Source organism: Lottia gigantea, assembly GCF_000327385.1.
Source record: "Lottia gigantea unplaced genomic scaffold LOTGIsca_91, whole genome shotgun sequence".
NCBI lineage: Eukaryota > Metazoa > Mollusca > Gastropoda > Lottiidae > Lottia > Lottia gigantea.
This window is the reverse complement of record NW_008710984.1, coordinates 293,004-309,984: the sequence shown is the minus strand read 5'-3', so window position 1 is coordinate 309,984 and position 16,981 is coordinate 293,004. Positions and strand designations below refer to the sequence as shown.

General features: G+C 34.3%; 2 protein-coding genes across 2 annotated transcripts; one reads left to right on the top strand and one right to left on the bottom strand.

Annotated features, from left to right (window-relative positions):
* Positions 1-4,250: 4,250 nt before the first annotated feature.
* LOTGIDRAFT_197923 (hypothetical protein) lies at positions 4,251-11,241 on the bottom strand. The gene is made up of 7 exons (XM_009068585.1): positions 11,058-11,241; positions 9,984-10,149; positions 9,094-9,226; positions 8,565-8,657; positions 7,157-7,306; positions 6,607-6,639; positions 4,251-5,611 (listed from the first exon to the last, which is right to left on the bottom strand). Exons 1-7 carry the CDS (start codon positions 11,224-11,226, stop codon positions 5,447-5,449), a joined length of 909 nt encoding a protein of 302 aa, XP_009066833.1. The 5' UTR covers positions 11,227-11,241; the 3' UTR covers positions 4,251-5,446.
* A 3,534-nt stretch (positions 11,242-14,775) lies between these two features.
* LOTGIDRAFT_134559 (hypothetical protein) lies at positions 14,776-16,160 on the top strand (the record flags this gene model as incomplete). The annotated part of the gene is made up of 3 exons (XM_009068584.1): positions 14,776-14,827; positions 15,389-15,590; positions 15,911-16,160. Coding segments are annotated over 3 exons (504 nt in total), but the record flags the coding sequence as incomplete, so codon positions are not given.
* Between the last annotated feature and the right edge of the window lie 821 nt (positions 16,161-16,981).

The window sequence follows — 16,981 nt, the reverse complement described above, 5'->3', positions numbered from 1 at the left end:
CATTTGACGACAAATTCCCATTTAATGTAACGAATTATTATCTTGCAACGACTGACTACTGTACTTTGTAACGTATCTTGAAACGACTGCTCACTGTAAAGTGTCTATTAGCTTTTGTAACGTAACTTGGAACAACTGCTTACTGTATCTTGTAACGACTGACTGGTGTATCTTGTAACCTATATTGAAACAACTGCTTACTGTATCTTGTAACGACTGACTGGTGTATCTTGTAACCTATATTGAAACAACTGCTTACTGTATCTTGTAACGACTGACTGGTGTATCTTGTAACCTATATTGAAACAACTGCTTACTGTATCTTTTAACGACTGACTGGTGTATCTTGTAACCTATATTGAAACAACTGCTTACTGTATCTTTTAACGACTGACTGGTGTATCTTGTAACCTATATTGAAAAACTGCTTACTGTATTTTTTAACGACTGACTGGTGTATCTTGTAACCTATATTGAAACAACTGCTTACTGTATCTTTTAACGACTGACTGGTGTATCTTGTAACCTATATTGAAACAACTGCTTACTGTATCTCTTAACGACTGACTGGTGTATCTTGTAACCTATATTGAAACAACGACTTACTGTATCTCTTAGCGACTGACTGGTGTATCTTGTAACCTATATTGAAACAACTGCTTACTGTATCTCTTAACGACTGACTGGTGTATCTTGTAACCTATATTGAAACAACGACTTACTGTATCTCTTAACGACTGACTGGTGTATCTTGTAACCTATATTGAAACAACTGCTTACTGTATCTTTTAACGACTGACTGGTGTATCTTGTAACCTATATTGAAACAACTGGTTAGTGTATCCTATGGCGACTGTCCACTGTATCTCGTAACGCATAAAACCTCTACCTCTTGTATCTCGTAACGTATCTTGAAACAACTGCTTCTTGTATCTTGCTGGCACTGTCTACTATATTTCGTATCGTATATTGAAACATCTGCCTTTTGTATCTTGAGACGTATCTTGGAACAACTGACTGCTGTATCTCGTAACGTAACTTGAAACATTTACTGTATCTTGAAACGACTGACTACTGTATCTAGTAACGTATCTTGATACGACTAACTACTGTATCTCGTAACATATCTTGATAGGACTGGCTACTGTATCTCGTAACGTATCTTGAAACGACTGTTTTTTGTGACGCATCTTTATTCGACTGACTATTGCGCTATAACGTATCTTGAAACGACTGCGTTAGCCAGTCTTGTGTAACATGTCTTCCAAATTAAAACAGGATAGAAAATGATATCAATGTTCATCTCCATTCATTCACTGGTTTAAATATCGTCTACATAAAAACTGTTTGATATCTGCTAGAACATTCCCGGCGATTTGTTAATTCACCCGTCAACAGTTTGTGACTGTTATATTTCCAAATAATGACAATTTAAGGCTTTTATAATGACATGGGAATAAGACAATCGGTTTGAAATCTTGTTTAATACCAGATTGAAATAGTTTCCTATAAAATGTCAAGTCTCCATTGGGATTTTTTTTCTTTAATTGTCTCATTTTATGTCGTTGTTAAAAGAAAATGTTTCAATGACCAACTATATGAGCCACTTACAGTTTAAAATGTATGGTACAGTGATGTTTTCTAGACATTAAACGGACATTCCTATTCTTTTAAAAGACTTAATTAGTGCAAGCACAAACTGATATTAGGTTTCTGAAATCATTTTAATGACATCTTTAAATATTATGGGTCGCATGTCAGTGTAGACCGGGCATTGAAACAGAAGACGGATCATGTTGCATATGAGGTACGGGATACATGTTGGTTTCTGTGGAATGCACAGTTTTATTCGATTGACATATCTGGACTATTGCTCTTAAAGTCGTAACTAAAGACACATAAAGAATATAAGAATCTCTTGGACAAGTCAAATTTTCTGTGTAATACTCTTTATTCGTGATTCGTTTTAAATTTCGAGAACTTACAGCATTCCAAAAGTCTAACTATGAATGACATTTATACCATATATAACGATTTAAGCAATATTGCAATTGGTAAAAAATATAACCTAATTGAGTTCCCTTCGGCTAGTCTGCAACATATTTTTATTTGCGATTAAACCAAGGTATATGACCATTTGGGAATTCCAATATGTCAATTTAAGCGGCTTTGTGCATGAATTTTAAGATTGAACTAGAAAACAATCCATCACTGTATGTCCAAATACACCCGAGGTAGATATTACGTACGCTGATAAACCACTTTTTAATACAGTTTCCAAGTTTATTAAGTAAAAAATGAAAAAAAAATGACTGAAAATATATAAAAATTAACTGTAATTAATGTATGGAATCTCCCGCTAGGTTGTGTAGTTAACATAGTGATTATATACAGTATCTTCTCCTGACGGTAAAGCGATTCTCATGTATTAATGTGAGTAATGTATCAATGGGTAGGATGGTTCTCTCGTGTATCAATAAGAGTGATGATTCTCATGTATGGGAGTAATCATTCTTTGGTTTCTCTCATGTGTCAATGGATAGAATAGTTCTTTCGTGTGTTAATGGATAGAATGGTTCTATCGTGTGTCACGTCGTAGAATGGTTCTATCGTGTGTCAAGTGGTAGAATGGTTCACTCATGTGTCAATGGGTAGAGTGGTTATCTCGTGTGTCAATACTGGTGGCTCTTTTTGTATTACAGTGGAGTAGGCAGGGTGATTCCCTGGTTTTTCGATAGGATGGCCGATTCTATCATATGTCAATGGGTAAGACGATTCTTTCGTTTGACAATGGGTAGTTTGATCCCCTCTTTTATCAATTGGTAGGATGACACTCTTCTGTGCCAATTGGTGTGATAATGGGTAAGATGTCCCTCTAGTGTAGCAATTAGTAGGATGCTTATCTTGTTTCAATGTGTATGATAGGTCTCTCGTCTGCCGTATTCTGTATACATCGTAAATCAGTTATATAGAATCCCAGAAAAGGGTAAAAACAAAAATATCATTTGGATTATTCCTGCATTTAAAATTTTGTTTTCTATATTTGTAGGGTGCATTGGTATCTATTATTTATTGTTTCTGTAATGGCGAGGTATGGATAACGTTTATTTCCACATTTCGTTAATGTTGGCAGTAGAAACCGTTTTGATTAAATGTTGAATAAAAGAATTTTCGCTGGAGTTTTACCTTAAGCAAAAATATAAAGGCAATGAACTAGTGTATAAAAATACCCAAAATGTGTGTTTGTGGTTCAAGGTGTAGTAAAGTATGTTTGCTAAAGAAAGCACTATTTTCAAGTCAAAGTCCAGACTTGAACATTTAAATAGATGTTCCTCCAAGATTTTCATATTGCTAGTCGTCCCACCGATAATGCTATTGGATTAATGTGCAGTTTACCACCTGTTCAGTTTTATCTCAAGTGAACCTTTGTTTGTCTTGCTTGCAGGTACTAGCAGTGATACGAAGGAAATGGCACCAACATCGACTTATGACAGGTCACATTGGCAAGAACTGTACCACTATGACCTATACTGAAGCTTATTCCACAGTTCAAACCTCTACCAGAGATCTGTCAACTAGCACCAAATCTAAAGTCGCATCAGACATGCTCAATAAAACAATTGTAAGTATATGATATATTAATATTGACTGAGCATGGTTCAAATTTCCTATCATCTAAAATATAAAGGTTGCAAAATAAAATGTTGTCATTTGAGTTTGCAGAAGTTGCGTTGAAATTTTCGAGCGCTATCGGTTTGCTGAAAACAATACAAGCGAGACGACACGAGTGGAATAGCACTTTCTGAACAAAGGGAAATAACTGGAACTACATGTAAACTGATTTTTCATTACCATGATTTGCCTTGATAGAGTGCAAATAAATAAGTCAATTTCAAGAATGTAATGAAAAAAGAGTATATACCTACTCATCAAATATTTTAATGTTATTATGTGAAAATCGATTTTTCTTTCCCAGGATTCCGTAGAATTGAAACCACTTCAGATTGAAGAGAACATATCATAAGAATGTAACCTGACAAGTATGTTGGTGTAATTTAATATTCAAGGGTACGACAAGGAAAAACGTAATGGTAACCTGTTTGGAAATTACCAGTGAAAGAACTAGCTGCTAGGAATAGTATGGAGTGGCATAGTCCTGAGGTAATAACACCTCTGGCATTTGTTATACTAAAGTATTGACTGCACCGTATCATACCATAACACACTCACTCGCTTTAATTGTTCTTGGTTTGTTGAAAGATGTTTTCATTCAAAGCATTCATTTATATATATTGCAAAATACAAAGCGGTGGATATATTTTCGCCATTTTGAATACCCATACGTGCGTTTGAAAACCCTGAAACAGGATTTGATATTTTGAGCAAATACAAGATTGAGTCATTTATACCAATATCACAAGGGTGTGCAGTTTCTTACATTTATTTGACTGTAGACCTACAGAATCGTTCAAACATGTTTTCATATACTTATAAAAATTATTTTATCGTCTTGTGTGTTTTTGCTATTGTATTGTATTGTTCTAAATCAGATAATATAATTCTGTGAAATTATCGTTGTTACTTTTTTAAAAAAAAAAACTAGAAACGCTTTCGACCATAGAAATATAATGACATCCTACTTTTTCTGCTCCTCACAAGTCACAACGACATGCACTGTTCAAAGAGATAAAAGATTTTCAATGTGTAGAAAGCAAAAAGAGCCCCATACAGGAAGGAGACATGCAGGCACAGGCTCAAAGTTCAAGACATTTGAATTCTATCAGAAGTTCGCTAAATATAGTTCATTTAAAAGCCACATGATACTGATATATTTAACGTGTATCGGGGAAACTTAAAGCATCAATTTGCACCATTCCATTCCATAACGACCGTTATAATTATAAATAAAAAATACTCGATAAAAGAATTAAGGTACATTTAAATAGGAAGAATTTAGTAATTAAAAATTGTTACAATCTAACATCAAACAAAAAATATATATATAATAATCTAACAAACGCTAGGGACACGGTGCTTTAAAAAAAGTTTTAAATTCAGTTAATTTTTTCTCATTAGGAAGAGATATGAATCTGAAGCTTTTATTATAAGTGTTTTGAGTTCTGGTAATATTTGGTCAAATCGTATCGTCACTTATCCTGGGGCGACCTTGATTTTCACAAAATAAACAACAACACGTTTGTACGGGCAAGAGATGCAGCATGCTATTATAAAACATCGATACCGTCATAGCTTTCAAGAATCAAAGCAAACGCAAAAACCCTCGCACTAGCTCTAGCCTGTGTTACCAAGCTACCACCACAGTTGAATTGGAGTATTTCAAACCAGGCGCCGTATATACAGTTTTAAAGATGATACTGATACTTGATATTTAGCTGCTTTCAGAAACATTTCAGAGAATTAATCAATAAGGAGCATTTTGACTGTTTTACCACTCGAGCTTCATGTCTGCTTTAGACCATATATACTTTCCACCTCTCTTGAGGAACATAGCTTCATCAAATCCGCTGTACTGTAATGCTTTATCTACTCCCACATCTAGGATGGATTTCGACGGTATTTTCTTTCCTTGTTGACAATCTAGAAACCGCATCTGTAAAATAGCATACAAGGTCACTGCAACGTTATATCGCCAATTAACTTATTTTAATTTCTATTTCTTTAATAAGACTTTATTAAAAATGTATAAAATAGATACCCCTTAATGCTAAAATCAAGCATACATAAAATATCAATGATTAAGGGGTTATCCAACAATTACGTGTCCAGCAGAGTCTAAAGAGGACGAAACACAAGGACGATACAATAATACATATAAATAAAAATATGAAAACACTAAATACTTTAAAAGAAAGGGGTGAAGGTGGGAGCGTAAATTCTAAATCGGACTGCGCAATTCGATGCTAGCTCACAGCAAGAACTCCAGCCACCAACTAATACTAATGCGAGGTAAACAAAAGTTGGGCGATCTAGCAATACAATACATATCAATAAACAACACAAATTGCTCTGTCCAACAACTCGCCCAAACTTGCACGTGCAATACATCAAGGGATGAACTTGATTGTTTAGTTCATGTCCGCAATTGCTAGTTCGTTCAATGAATTAAATACAAATTATAATTCTACAATTTACAACTTGGGGTTGGTCATATAAATTTCATTTCCAAAGATAAGGGAATGAAAGGCCGTGAGAAATTGGGGAATACCTTGAAGTTGTCCTGAGAGATATGAATTTCAACTTGAATGGAATTATTCATTTTCATGATACCTGCTTTATGATGACAATAGTTCAAAACTTAATCAGGTCTTATAGACAGACAAAACCTTCTCACATAATTAGAAATTTGCTTTTGAAATTTTGAATAAAAGGTTGTGGTTTTACGCTGAATGAAAAGTAGAAACGATCTGATTATGATCAAATTTCCGAATTTCACACTTTACATTCACACATTTTAATTATCATAGTTTGAAAGATGACTCCCATCAAATGAATAAAACTTGATATATTCTTTGTGTATAATATCTAACAAGTCAGAGATCATTTCTGTCTTTTCTTCTGGTTAAGAACATGAATGGAAATACTTACGTATTCGTCTAAGATCAAATACGAATTCTGCATCTGAAAATATAAAATGGCATTATCTAAATTTAGAAAAGTTTGAATTCACCCAGTCATTTTAGACTACGACGTTTGACAATATTTAAACAAGAGAACTGTTTCTTTCTGAACTCATTGTCTGTGTCATTCCCAGGCCAGCAGCTAGAGCCCCCACCCCCACCCCCCAGCCAAGGGCCTGGTTATTCCTTGTAGACAAGATGGTGGACCACAGCCATATAAGCCCACCACGGCATGCGGATGGTAAAAACGAAACATCCGTTTTAAGTTTCATCAAAATCGGTTGAAAACTAAGAGAGTAATAGCATATTCAAGATTCTGAGGCAAGGACAATAACTCTGCTTCTAACAGTCGAAAATAGCTCAAATTCGAACTTGATCTTCGTTTTATGAATATGTATACACATACCTAAAATCTAGTCTTTAGAGCGTTAACAAGTAAATGTTGACGGACGGATAGGGGTGCCGACAATATACGTCCACATAGAGAGATGTGGGCGTATAAAAATCGAATACATTACCTTGTCGTTGGATTCTGGCACTAAGCAAGCTATATTGGAATGGAGATCCAAAAATTCCTGGAAATCCTCGTCGGAAATCAGGAATCGTTCGGCATCTCGCAGAGCATCATCACCACTATTTTCACCATCAAGTAGTAAACATTGAAACACCTTTAAGAAATAAAGATGAAATTAATAACGAAACATCTAAGCAGTAATAAAAGCCGGAAACAGGTTAAGACATCGTGGTATCGGTGTAAATACATGATTGAAGACAGAGAATACACAAAAAATGAATCAATTCAGCAGGGAACAGGACAAGATATCGATATCGGTGTAATTATGTAAGTACATGACTGTATGTTACAGAGAATATGTAAGTGCATGAATGTACGATAAATCAATTCAGCAGGGAACAGGAGAAGATAGTGTGATATCAGTGTATTTATGTAAGTACATGTATGTTACAGAGAATACACGATGAATCAATTCAGCAGGGAACAGGAGAAGATAGAGTGATATCCGTGTATTTATGTAAGTACATGTATGTTACAGAGAATACACGATGAATCAATTCAGCAGGGAACGGGAGAAGATAGAGTGATATCAGTGTATTTATGTAAGTACATGTATGTTACAGAGAATACACGATGAATCAATTCAGCAGGGAACAGGAGAAGATAGTGTGACATCAGTGTATTTATGTAAGTACATGTATGTTACAGAAAATACACGATGAATCAATTCAGCAGGGAACAGGAGAAGATAGTGTGATATCAGTGTATTTATGTAAGTACATGTATGTTACAGAGAATACACGATGAATCAATTCAGCAGGGAACAGGAGAAGATAGTGTGATATCAGTGTATTTATGTAAGTACATGTATGTTACAGAGAATACACGATGAATCAATTTAGCAGGGAACAGGAGAAGATAGTGTGATATCAGTGTATTTATGTAAGTACATGTATGTTACATAGAATACACGATGAATCAATTCAGCAGGGGACAGGAGAAGATAGTGTGATATCAGTGTATTTATGTAAGTACATGTATGTTACAGAGAATACACGATGAATCAATTCAGCAGGGAACAGGAGAAGATAGTGTGATATCAGTGTAATTATGTAACTACATGTAGGTTACAGAGAATATGCAATGAATCAATTCAGTATCGATATCGGTGTAATTATGTAAGTACATGACTGTATGTTACAGAGAATATGTAAGTGCATGAATGTACGATAAATCAATTCAGCAGGGAACAGGACAGGATAGCGTGATATCAGTGTAATTATGTAAGTACATGTATGTTACAGAGAAATATGCAATGAATCAATTCAGTATGGAACAGGAGAAGATAGTGTGATATCCGTGTAATTCTGTAAGTTCATGTATATACGTGCTTCATAACATACTTAGCCTACCTTCCAACGACAAGGATTTAACTCTTGGATCTGTTTTGTCATATCTTCATCTTTATTAAATCTGTTGACAACAGTGTTTAATTTAAACGCCACCTGGAATATCAATACATATTAGATGTAACATCAATATGGGATGAAAATATCTTACGATAACTTCAAGTGATGTAAGTGTAAGGACGTCAAGTCGGCAAGCTGATAAAGTTACCTATACTCAACACTTTTCAGTATTAATATTGTACATTTGCTTCAACTACCCTCAAACAACGAAAAGGCGATCTAATTGTGTGGCATTATTTAAAGGGATTGTAAAGAGGTTTTTCTAGCCTTTTTATGTGTATCGGGGACACCTTTTTGGGACATGTACATTCCAATTGTTCGTCCTTATTAATGATTCCTAGAGACCACGTCCATTCTCCGATACATAGTATTTAACATAAGTGGTCGGTAGTGGTTACAGGTAGGTGTAAATAAGCATGTTTTTACAATAGAAGAGTGGGACACCACGCGTCAACTACGGAAAAAATAGTACCTGGTATTCAGTACACCATTTTCTTACATTATGTAAACTCTCTAAATGACATTTTCTTCCTTGTTGTCGACCAATCAATTTATTCGTCTCTGGATCGAAACTGTCACATGATACCGCTAGAATATCAAGATAGCTGCCTGCAATAATACAATAAACGTATACATAAGAAATGTTTCGTTTCGCATTTTATCTGTAGCTAACTTCCTTGTGGAGTCGAGTCAGCCGCATATTAGATTATAGAATGTTGAAGAGTCTGCACAATACAGTGTTGACAATGATTTTTGTGCTTGAAATACTTTGTAAGTAGTCGAGAGCTATATGCAGCATAGATTTATGGAAATATCGATGGGGAAGATTTCGAAAAAAGATACAGAAGTATGTGATTTTCTTTAATAAAGGAAGTTTCGGCAACTTTCTTGAACTTTGTTGTTTGTTTTTACGCTCGTAAGGCAGCCAAATAATTAGTCAAGTATATAGCTTTATAGTTACTATCAGGCAACAAGTTTCAGACTAAAGCCAGTTGGAATAAAAAATGTTTCACGTCAATTCTGAGAGGGAGAGGTTGATTTTAGTCTTGCATGTAAATAGTCTTTAGAAGTAATAGAAATGTACGAAAATCACATATATCCTTAAAAAATACTTCAAACTAGGAATTTTACTCACTAATGTCTTTTTCTATACATCACAGAGTATCTTAAATCGACGAGTCGTCATTTTAAAATTCAAACGAAGATAATTCTGAACACACATGAACTTGAAGGCTCAATATCAACGGTGAGCTGTAAGTACTTTTACTCAGCTAAAAAATTCAAGTTTCTGAGACTATATTATGATTGGCCAAAAAATACAGATAAATGGCCTACAGATACATGTTTAAAGGTAAACAGTACCTACCGTATTGTTGGAACCAAGACCGTTTTATCAAACTGCCGTTACTAACAATAGATACACTGGGAAGACACAGGGTCTCTTTACAATATTTAACTAGTTCACCCACAAATCTTCCCTGATCTTCCAGAAATGGTTCCCCTCCAGAAAAGTTGAGTTTTTCCATTCCTGAAAACGGATTTATAAAATTTCGCTATAATCCAATAATTACAGTAAATAAGTAATAATTCATTAAACTAAGTAAAAATTGAAAAAGCGCGTTTCAAAATTATTTAATTTAATGGATATATCACCTCGTATAGAGCACAGGCATCTGTTTCTATCAATAGTCGACTCTCTCTTTAATAGTACTATTAAAGATAGAGTCGACTATTGATAGAAACAGATGCCTTGTGGTATCTGGTAAGTCCAACTGGTGAATATACGCTTATGCTTAGTTGATGCAGGCATATCGTATATCTAAAAAATTTTGTGTTGTTGTATGCAGACGACACGGTTTTATTAGTTGAGTTCGAGTCAGATTTGTAAGAAGCAAGATATATATCTTAGTATCAAATTAACAACAATGGTTCCTTATAAAATCATGTTCAGTGCTTTATACGAAAGCTTCAGCACCTCCTTCAATAAGCTAATTGTATCATTAGCACTATACGGTCATGAAGTATGAGGTTTACGGATTTTATTAATCTAGAAAGACTCCAATTACGATTTTTAGTTAAGTTAAGTGTACCAAACCAAGTGCAATGGCGAACTTGGAGTTTTCCCGTCATCAATTAAAAAAGAATGAGTTTCTGGTTTAAAATGATCAATAACCCAGTGTCTAAACCATGGGCGCAGATCACGGGGATCTGAAAACCTGGACATGATATCCTGTGTATTTCTGAGAGCTATAAAGATACGGTGTCACCAGTTCAACTGAAACGTTCTCATGCCGCTATACTCTGCAATCGAATTCGCACCTTCGGTCCGACCCCCTTTGAATAAATCCTGCGTACGCCACTGGTAGCTGCGTCAGTCTAGAAAATAGAGTGTTCCGTGGTATTATGTTAACGAATTGTGTTAAATTTGTCATTTACCTGCTTTTTTCAGCAATTTTAATCCAAGTTTGGCTTTGTCAATTTGCAAAACAAAAGAAGTTTTCGCCGTGTGAAAACAAAAGCCGCATTTATAATTACATCTTCGAGTAAAATGGTAATTTACACTTAAGGGTTTTGATTGGCGCTCTTTAGACTGGTTCTCGGGCATTTGATTTCTTTCTTCGAATTCCACTTCGACTTTCACTTTCGAATTCTGCTTTCTAACTTGCGTGTTTTCTGCTACATTCTTAGTATTGTCAAAACAATGTGCGTCGTTATATTTTGATCGTTTCGAAATGTCGCAATTAGTCGCCTGATACTGGTTTCTGGTTTTAGACATGATATTGCCATTCTGGTCGTGTTTCTCTATTGACTCCGCCTTCTTTCTACGACATTTCTGGGAAGATGTCTGTTGATAGACAGCAACACATCCTACAATTCCAAAAACCACAATGCCTATTTCCATCCACATTTTTGAGTACACTGTAAAATAAAAAAATGCATAAGGGTTTTATGATAATACGGTGTTAAAATCCGTCTGATTGGCATCAGGTGTTTCAGATGAAAACAAATAGCCTAGTCATGTCCTTCCTTACACTGATTCGATGTCGTTGGTTTTTTCTCGGGAGGGAGAGCCTACAATCGAAAACTGTGTACTGGTACATGTAAGCTTATATGTAACTTGACAGAATAACAAAAATCCTGATTTTTTGCCATTGAACCCACTTGAACGTAGATCAGCTTCTCACTTGTTTTTGAAATGAACAAATCTTAGAACATCACAAAACATAAAGACAATGGATGGCTCCCAGCTCCGTATAACTATGTGACAAAGCACTGACAGTAGACACAACACCCCCAAAAAGATCCTTGACCTTTTAGGAATATCTAGTAAAACAACTTTTAAAAATTTCCTTGACCTTCAAGGCATAAGAAAGAAGGAAAAAAAGGAAAAACTAAGGATCCTTTTTACCAGCTGGTCCTTGGCCAAACCTCTTGTCATTGATCTTTCCCGGATTATCCGTAGGCCTACATTTACAGCTGGGCCGACGGTAAAGACACTCAGAACAATCTAGACAATCAGGTAGGGGAAATACTTGAATATTCATACCGCAATTGCTTTGATTGCTTCGGAAACATATGTTTTTTATAATATAGGCCCCAAAATCGTTTTGTTTGGTCTTACTTCTATTTTATTGGTATTAGACATCTACGCTACACTCACAGTCGTGTGCTCGATGATAGTTATTGGTATTAACTTTAAGTGTACTTATTACTTCATATTATACTCCTAAATACGAAACTATTGCTATTATTTTGATACCGTAGCTACGAGCCTGTGCTAGTCTGTAATATTTTCAACCTCCACTTTGGTCTAGCTTATGAAAATATTACAAAAAGCAACAACCCCCTGTATACTCTACTTACCTTGTAATGTATAGAATTAATATAGGCCTAACAAATAACACAGTCTACGAAATCAATCTTTACGAAGCCTAACTTACTCCCTTCCTCAAGATTAATAATGACAAGAGAACACTAGAATTCATAATAGGCTACGTATCTGGGAATTCTAAGAACCTAATCTATTCTCAGAAAATAATGATGTGTAATTTCCAAATAAAAGTCAGCAGATAAGTGTAGGCTAGATATGAGGCTTATCATAACATACAATTGAAAATTACCAGATCAATATCAATAGCCTATAGATCACTATTCTATTCCTATGTTCTATGGCCTTCTATCATAGGCCTAGATTTGGCCTACACAGAAAATAATGATAATGCTTAATTTAGCTGTAGGCCCTTATAGGACCTTTATTATATTGGATGATTGTTCTTTTCAATTTAGTTATTGAGCTGTGTTATTGTTCTAAGAAATATGTTTGTTGTTTTCTACTTTTATTTTCACTTCAATAGACTCAGACCACTAAAATTTTTTTATGTTAATGACATAAGAGTTATAACTCTATGGTTAATGATTGTACCCGAGCTCATTTTAGCAATCATTTTTCTCCCTCCATTTTTTGGGTTTGCATGCCTATTTTTGACTAATTGTTGGTTTAGATTTGGTCAGGCTTTCATGAGACATTTTATAGGAAAGTTTTCAAAAATGAAAGAAAATGAAGATAGAATTTCGTAATGGAGTTGCGTCCCTTTTAAACATGTCTCCACTTTGTTATGAATTCTATAAAAATCAGTCTCAGTCGTTTATTCGCGCATAGATTAAGGTCAAACCGATTTATTTCAAACAATATTTCATTAGTTTACAACAAAATGTTCAAAGAACATTTTTCTGTCTGTTTCCCGGATAAAACTGTGCATTTTATGAAACTGAACGATGGTGATGCTCAGAGTAATTTAACGGTACAGAATATCCCGATTTCAGAGGCTCTGCCAGAGGTTTCTTGGTCAACAGAGTTTTTGAAAAATGTTAATAAAATTTGCATCATTTTTTCGTCGAAATTTGATATCTTCCATTCAGAACAGCACAGTTACATTCAGTCATGTTTGGATTTGAATGAAATTTTCAGATCAAGCAAAAATAATCCGACATTTTGTTTGGGGTACACTAATGTGCGGCTAGATCAAAAAGATCGTAACGTCTATGGGGGTCGTTACAGTAGAATCTTGTGTGCGTTCTTTAGTAGTGAAGTAGACATTCAAAAACTCAATTTGAACGCTGTTGACTGTCACAATATTGAAATATTCAAACTTAATGTTTATGGTGAAGAGTCAGGTGTAATTTCATTGACTGCAGTTGATTCCTCAAATGTTGAAGCAGGGTCATCATTTTGGAAATTGGATGGAAGTATCAATGCAGCTATTTTGAAAAGTGTGTGTGACAAAGAAGAATTAAGTCCAGTTTATCATGAGGTTGAAACGGCTCTGGATGTATTAAATAAGGTACCGGTATAAGCTTAAGTAGATTGTCTAACACAGTATGTGGTAATCTTTGAGCTGAAGGAACATGACAAAACTAAGGCTTAGATTTATTGATAAATCTTAGTTTCAGTTCATTAAAGAATCAAAATCTGATGTTCAGAATCATCAACAATCAGGAAATATGTACCTCTAAAATAAAGACTGCTGTCACCAAGCTGGGTTTGAATGATATTTTCTCACAGATATTACAAATATTAGGATGCCACAAGCAATGATTTAACAGGAGATTATTAATAATTCCCAAAGGAGTCTAAAATTCAACAGAACAAATGGATGCCAGGTTTTTACTTCTGAAAAGAGATACATTTCTTTAGATTTTGGTGTATAGTTTTCGCAAATTTGAGCAAAAAAAATTCTGACCTTCAAAAAAAAGGGGAATGTTACTTTAAAATCACGAGTCATCATTTTAAGATTCAAACACAGATAATTCTGGACACACATAGATTTTAAGGCTCAAATTTCAACGGTGAGCTGTGAACACTATTACTGTATCTGAGACTAAAGTATGACTAAATTAAATGGCTCACCTGTCCCCTTAAAGAACTATATATTCATATATCTATTGACTAGTTCTGATGTAACAATATTTAGATGACTGTAATAAGATCCAGCAATAGGGCAAAATGACAAAGTTTCACTATCTTTGGATCGGTATTATGAACTAACTGTAATCCATATATCATATGTGTCATTAAATATTTCAGTATAAAAATATCCCTGAAGTAGAGGAAGTTATTAATATTTACAAGAAAGAAAAAGAGAAGACGAAGCAAACTGAAACTCAGAAATTTCCTTTTATTGTTATAGAAGGATTGGATGCGGCAGGTATGGTATAATTTCAAATGATATGACTATGTATGTTGAGGCCTGCAATCATCAAGTTGAAGCGTCCTCACATCTTTGTTGATTTTTAGTTTGAGAATTAGAATCACTCTCCTTTCATCTCTGTTAATGAATTTGAATTGTTATTAAAGAAATATATACCTCAAAATAGTACTGATAGTCTTCGAATGGCTTTGCATTGATGAAAATTTATTTTTCTAAGCTTACATTGGATAGAAACAAATTACGCAACCGAAATTGGCTTCAATTGTTATGACTGAAAAAATTTCTTCTGTAAAAACAAATTTTAAAGAGATATTACTGGCCAAGTATGTAAACATCAACACAAAGTAATTCTTGGATTTTCAATTGCTATTTTCATTATCTGTTTGGCATTACTGTGAATAGATATACATAGTCAGATATTTGGTTATATTACAAGATATGTGGTTGGCTAAAATCCACACATCTCTTCATATCTGGAACATGTATTGAAACTCAAGGGCAATAACTCTGGAAATTATTCAAAGAAGTTTTAAACCAGTAAATTGGTGTAATTTGTAGGAAAATCCACTTTAACAGAAACTCTAGTGAATAAATTAGGAGCTGTTAAATACTGTACACCACCACCAGTTATTCAACATTTACGTAAATATTTTGTCAGTTTACCAGAGATACTGGCTAGAGCTTACTATCAGCTTGGTAATTATATAGTAGCACAAGATATTATAGAAGAATGCCAACAAAGACCAGTTATAATGGACAGGTAGGGCATATATTTTTTCACATATTACAGAATTCTTGTACCTGGAAAGGGCTTAGATACACAAGTGTTGAAATTTACGTGATTCAAGAAAGGTTTCCAGCACCTTTGTATATTAGGAAGACTTATAGTTCTTTTGAAAATTGGTATTAATATTAGTGACATCAGCATCAGGTCATATGGAGGCTATGAGTTGTCCAGAAAACATTAAACCTAATTTAAACACTGTGATTTTCCCAAATTTTCCAAAATAAGAGTTTTTTTTTAAATGTTTATATAATTTATTGATTTGAAAAGCATATTATTATTGTGGTTTTTAACAGATATTGGCATAGTACAGCAGCATATGGTATAGCTAATGAATCCAGTTTTGCAGATTTACCAGAAAAAGGTCATCCCATTTACAACTGGCCATCAACTTTACTCAAACCATCATTAGTATTATTTCTATCAGTTACAGAATCAACTAGACAGCAGCGTATGACAGGTCGAGCTGGAGAGATGACCTTTGAAGAGAGAGCTTTAGATAAGGACTTATTCTTCAGAAAACGGTTAGTAAAGAATCCTATGTAAGTAGTTGATTAACTCAATCACAAAGTGGATTATGTGCTCTGGAAAGGTGAAGAGCCTTGCCTTACAAGTTTCACCCTTCACTATAGTGACCATTACCGTTCCTTTTTTTTTGTAAAGCTGAATTGAATATGTGTAAATTTGATAAAAAATGTTTGTCAGCTATGGTAATGAAATAGCCGAATAAAACATTTTGCTTCAATGTTTTTTGAACCTGGAAGATTTATGAAACGATAAGATGAAGAATAAAAGCATATGATTTTTTTATGGGCCAAATTTTTCCCTTCTGCATTAATCCTAAGATTAATATTATTTAACATATGCTGACTAATAAATGTTAAAACTGTTCCATAGCATTTTGACTGTTAATTTATTAATTGTAGGCTGTATGAATCATATAAAAGAATGAGCAATCCCTGCTGTATAGAGATAGATGCTAATGGTAGTGTAGAAAGTGTACAGGAGAAAGCTATAGCTGTTTTAAAAGAACATAATATTCATTTATAGCTCCTTAATTAAAAAGAGGCAAGGTAACATACGCCCACTATCAGCTGTCAGAAATGATAACAAAGTCTTTAGTGGCTTAATAATGAATTGTCAAATAATCTTAAAAATATATATAAGTCAAGGCAAAACCTGAAACAGTTCATCAGATTATCATCAAATTCAAACATTCATCTAGGTACACACAAGGGAAATAACTGTTCATCTTATTATTACCCATTTCTAACTTGACCAAGATCTCAATAATATATACATACGTACCAAGTTTCATCAAGATTAGATAAAAACTGTAGATTCTATAGTGCCTGTGAGCCAATTTG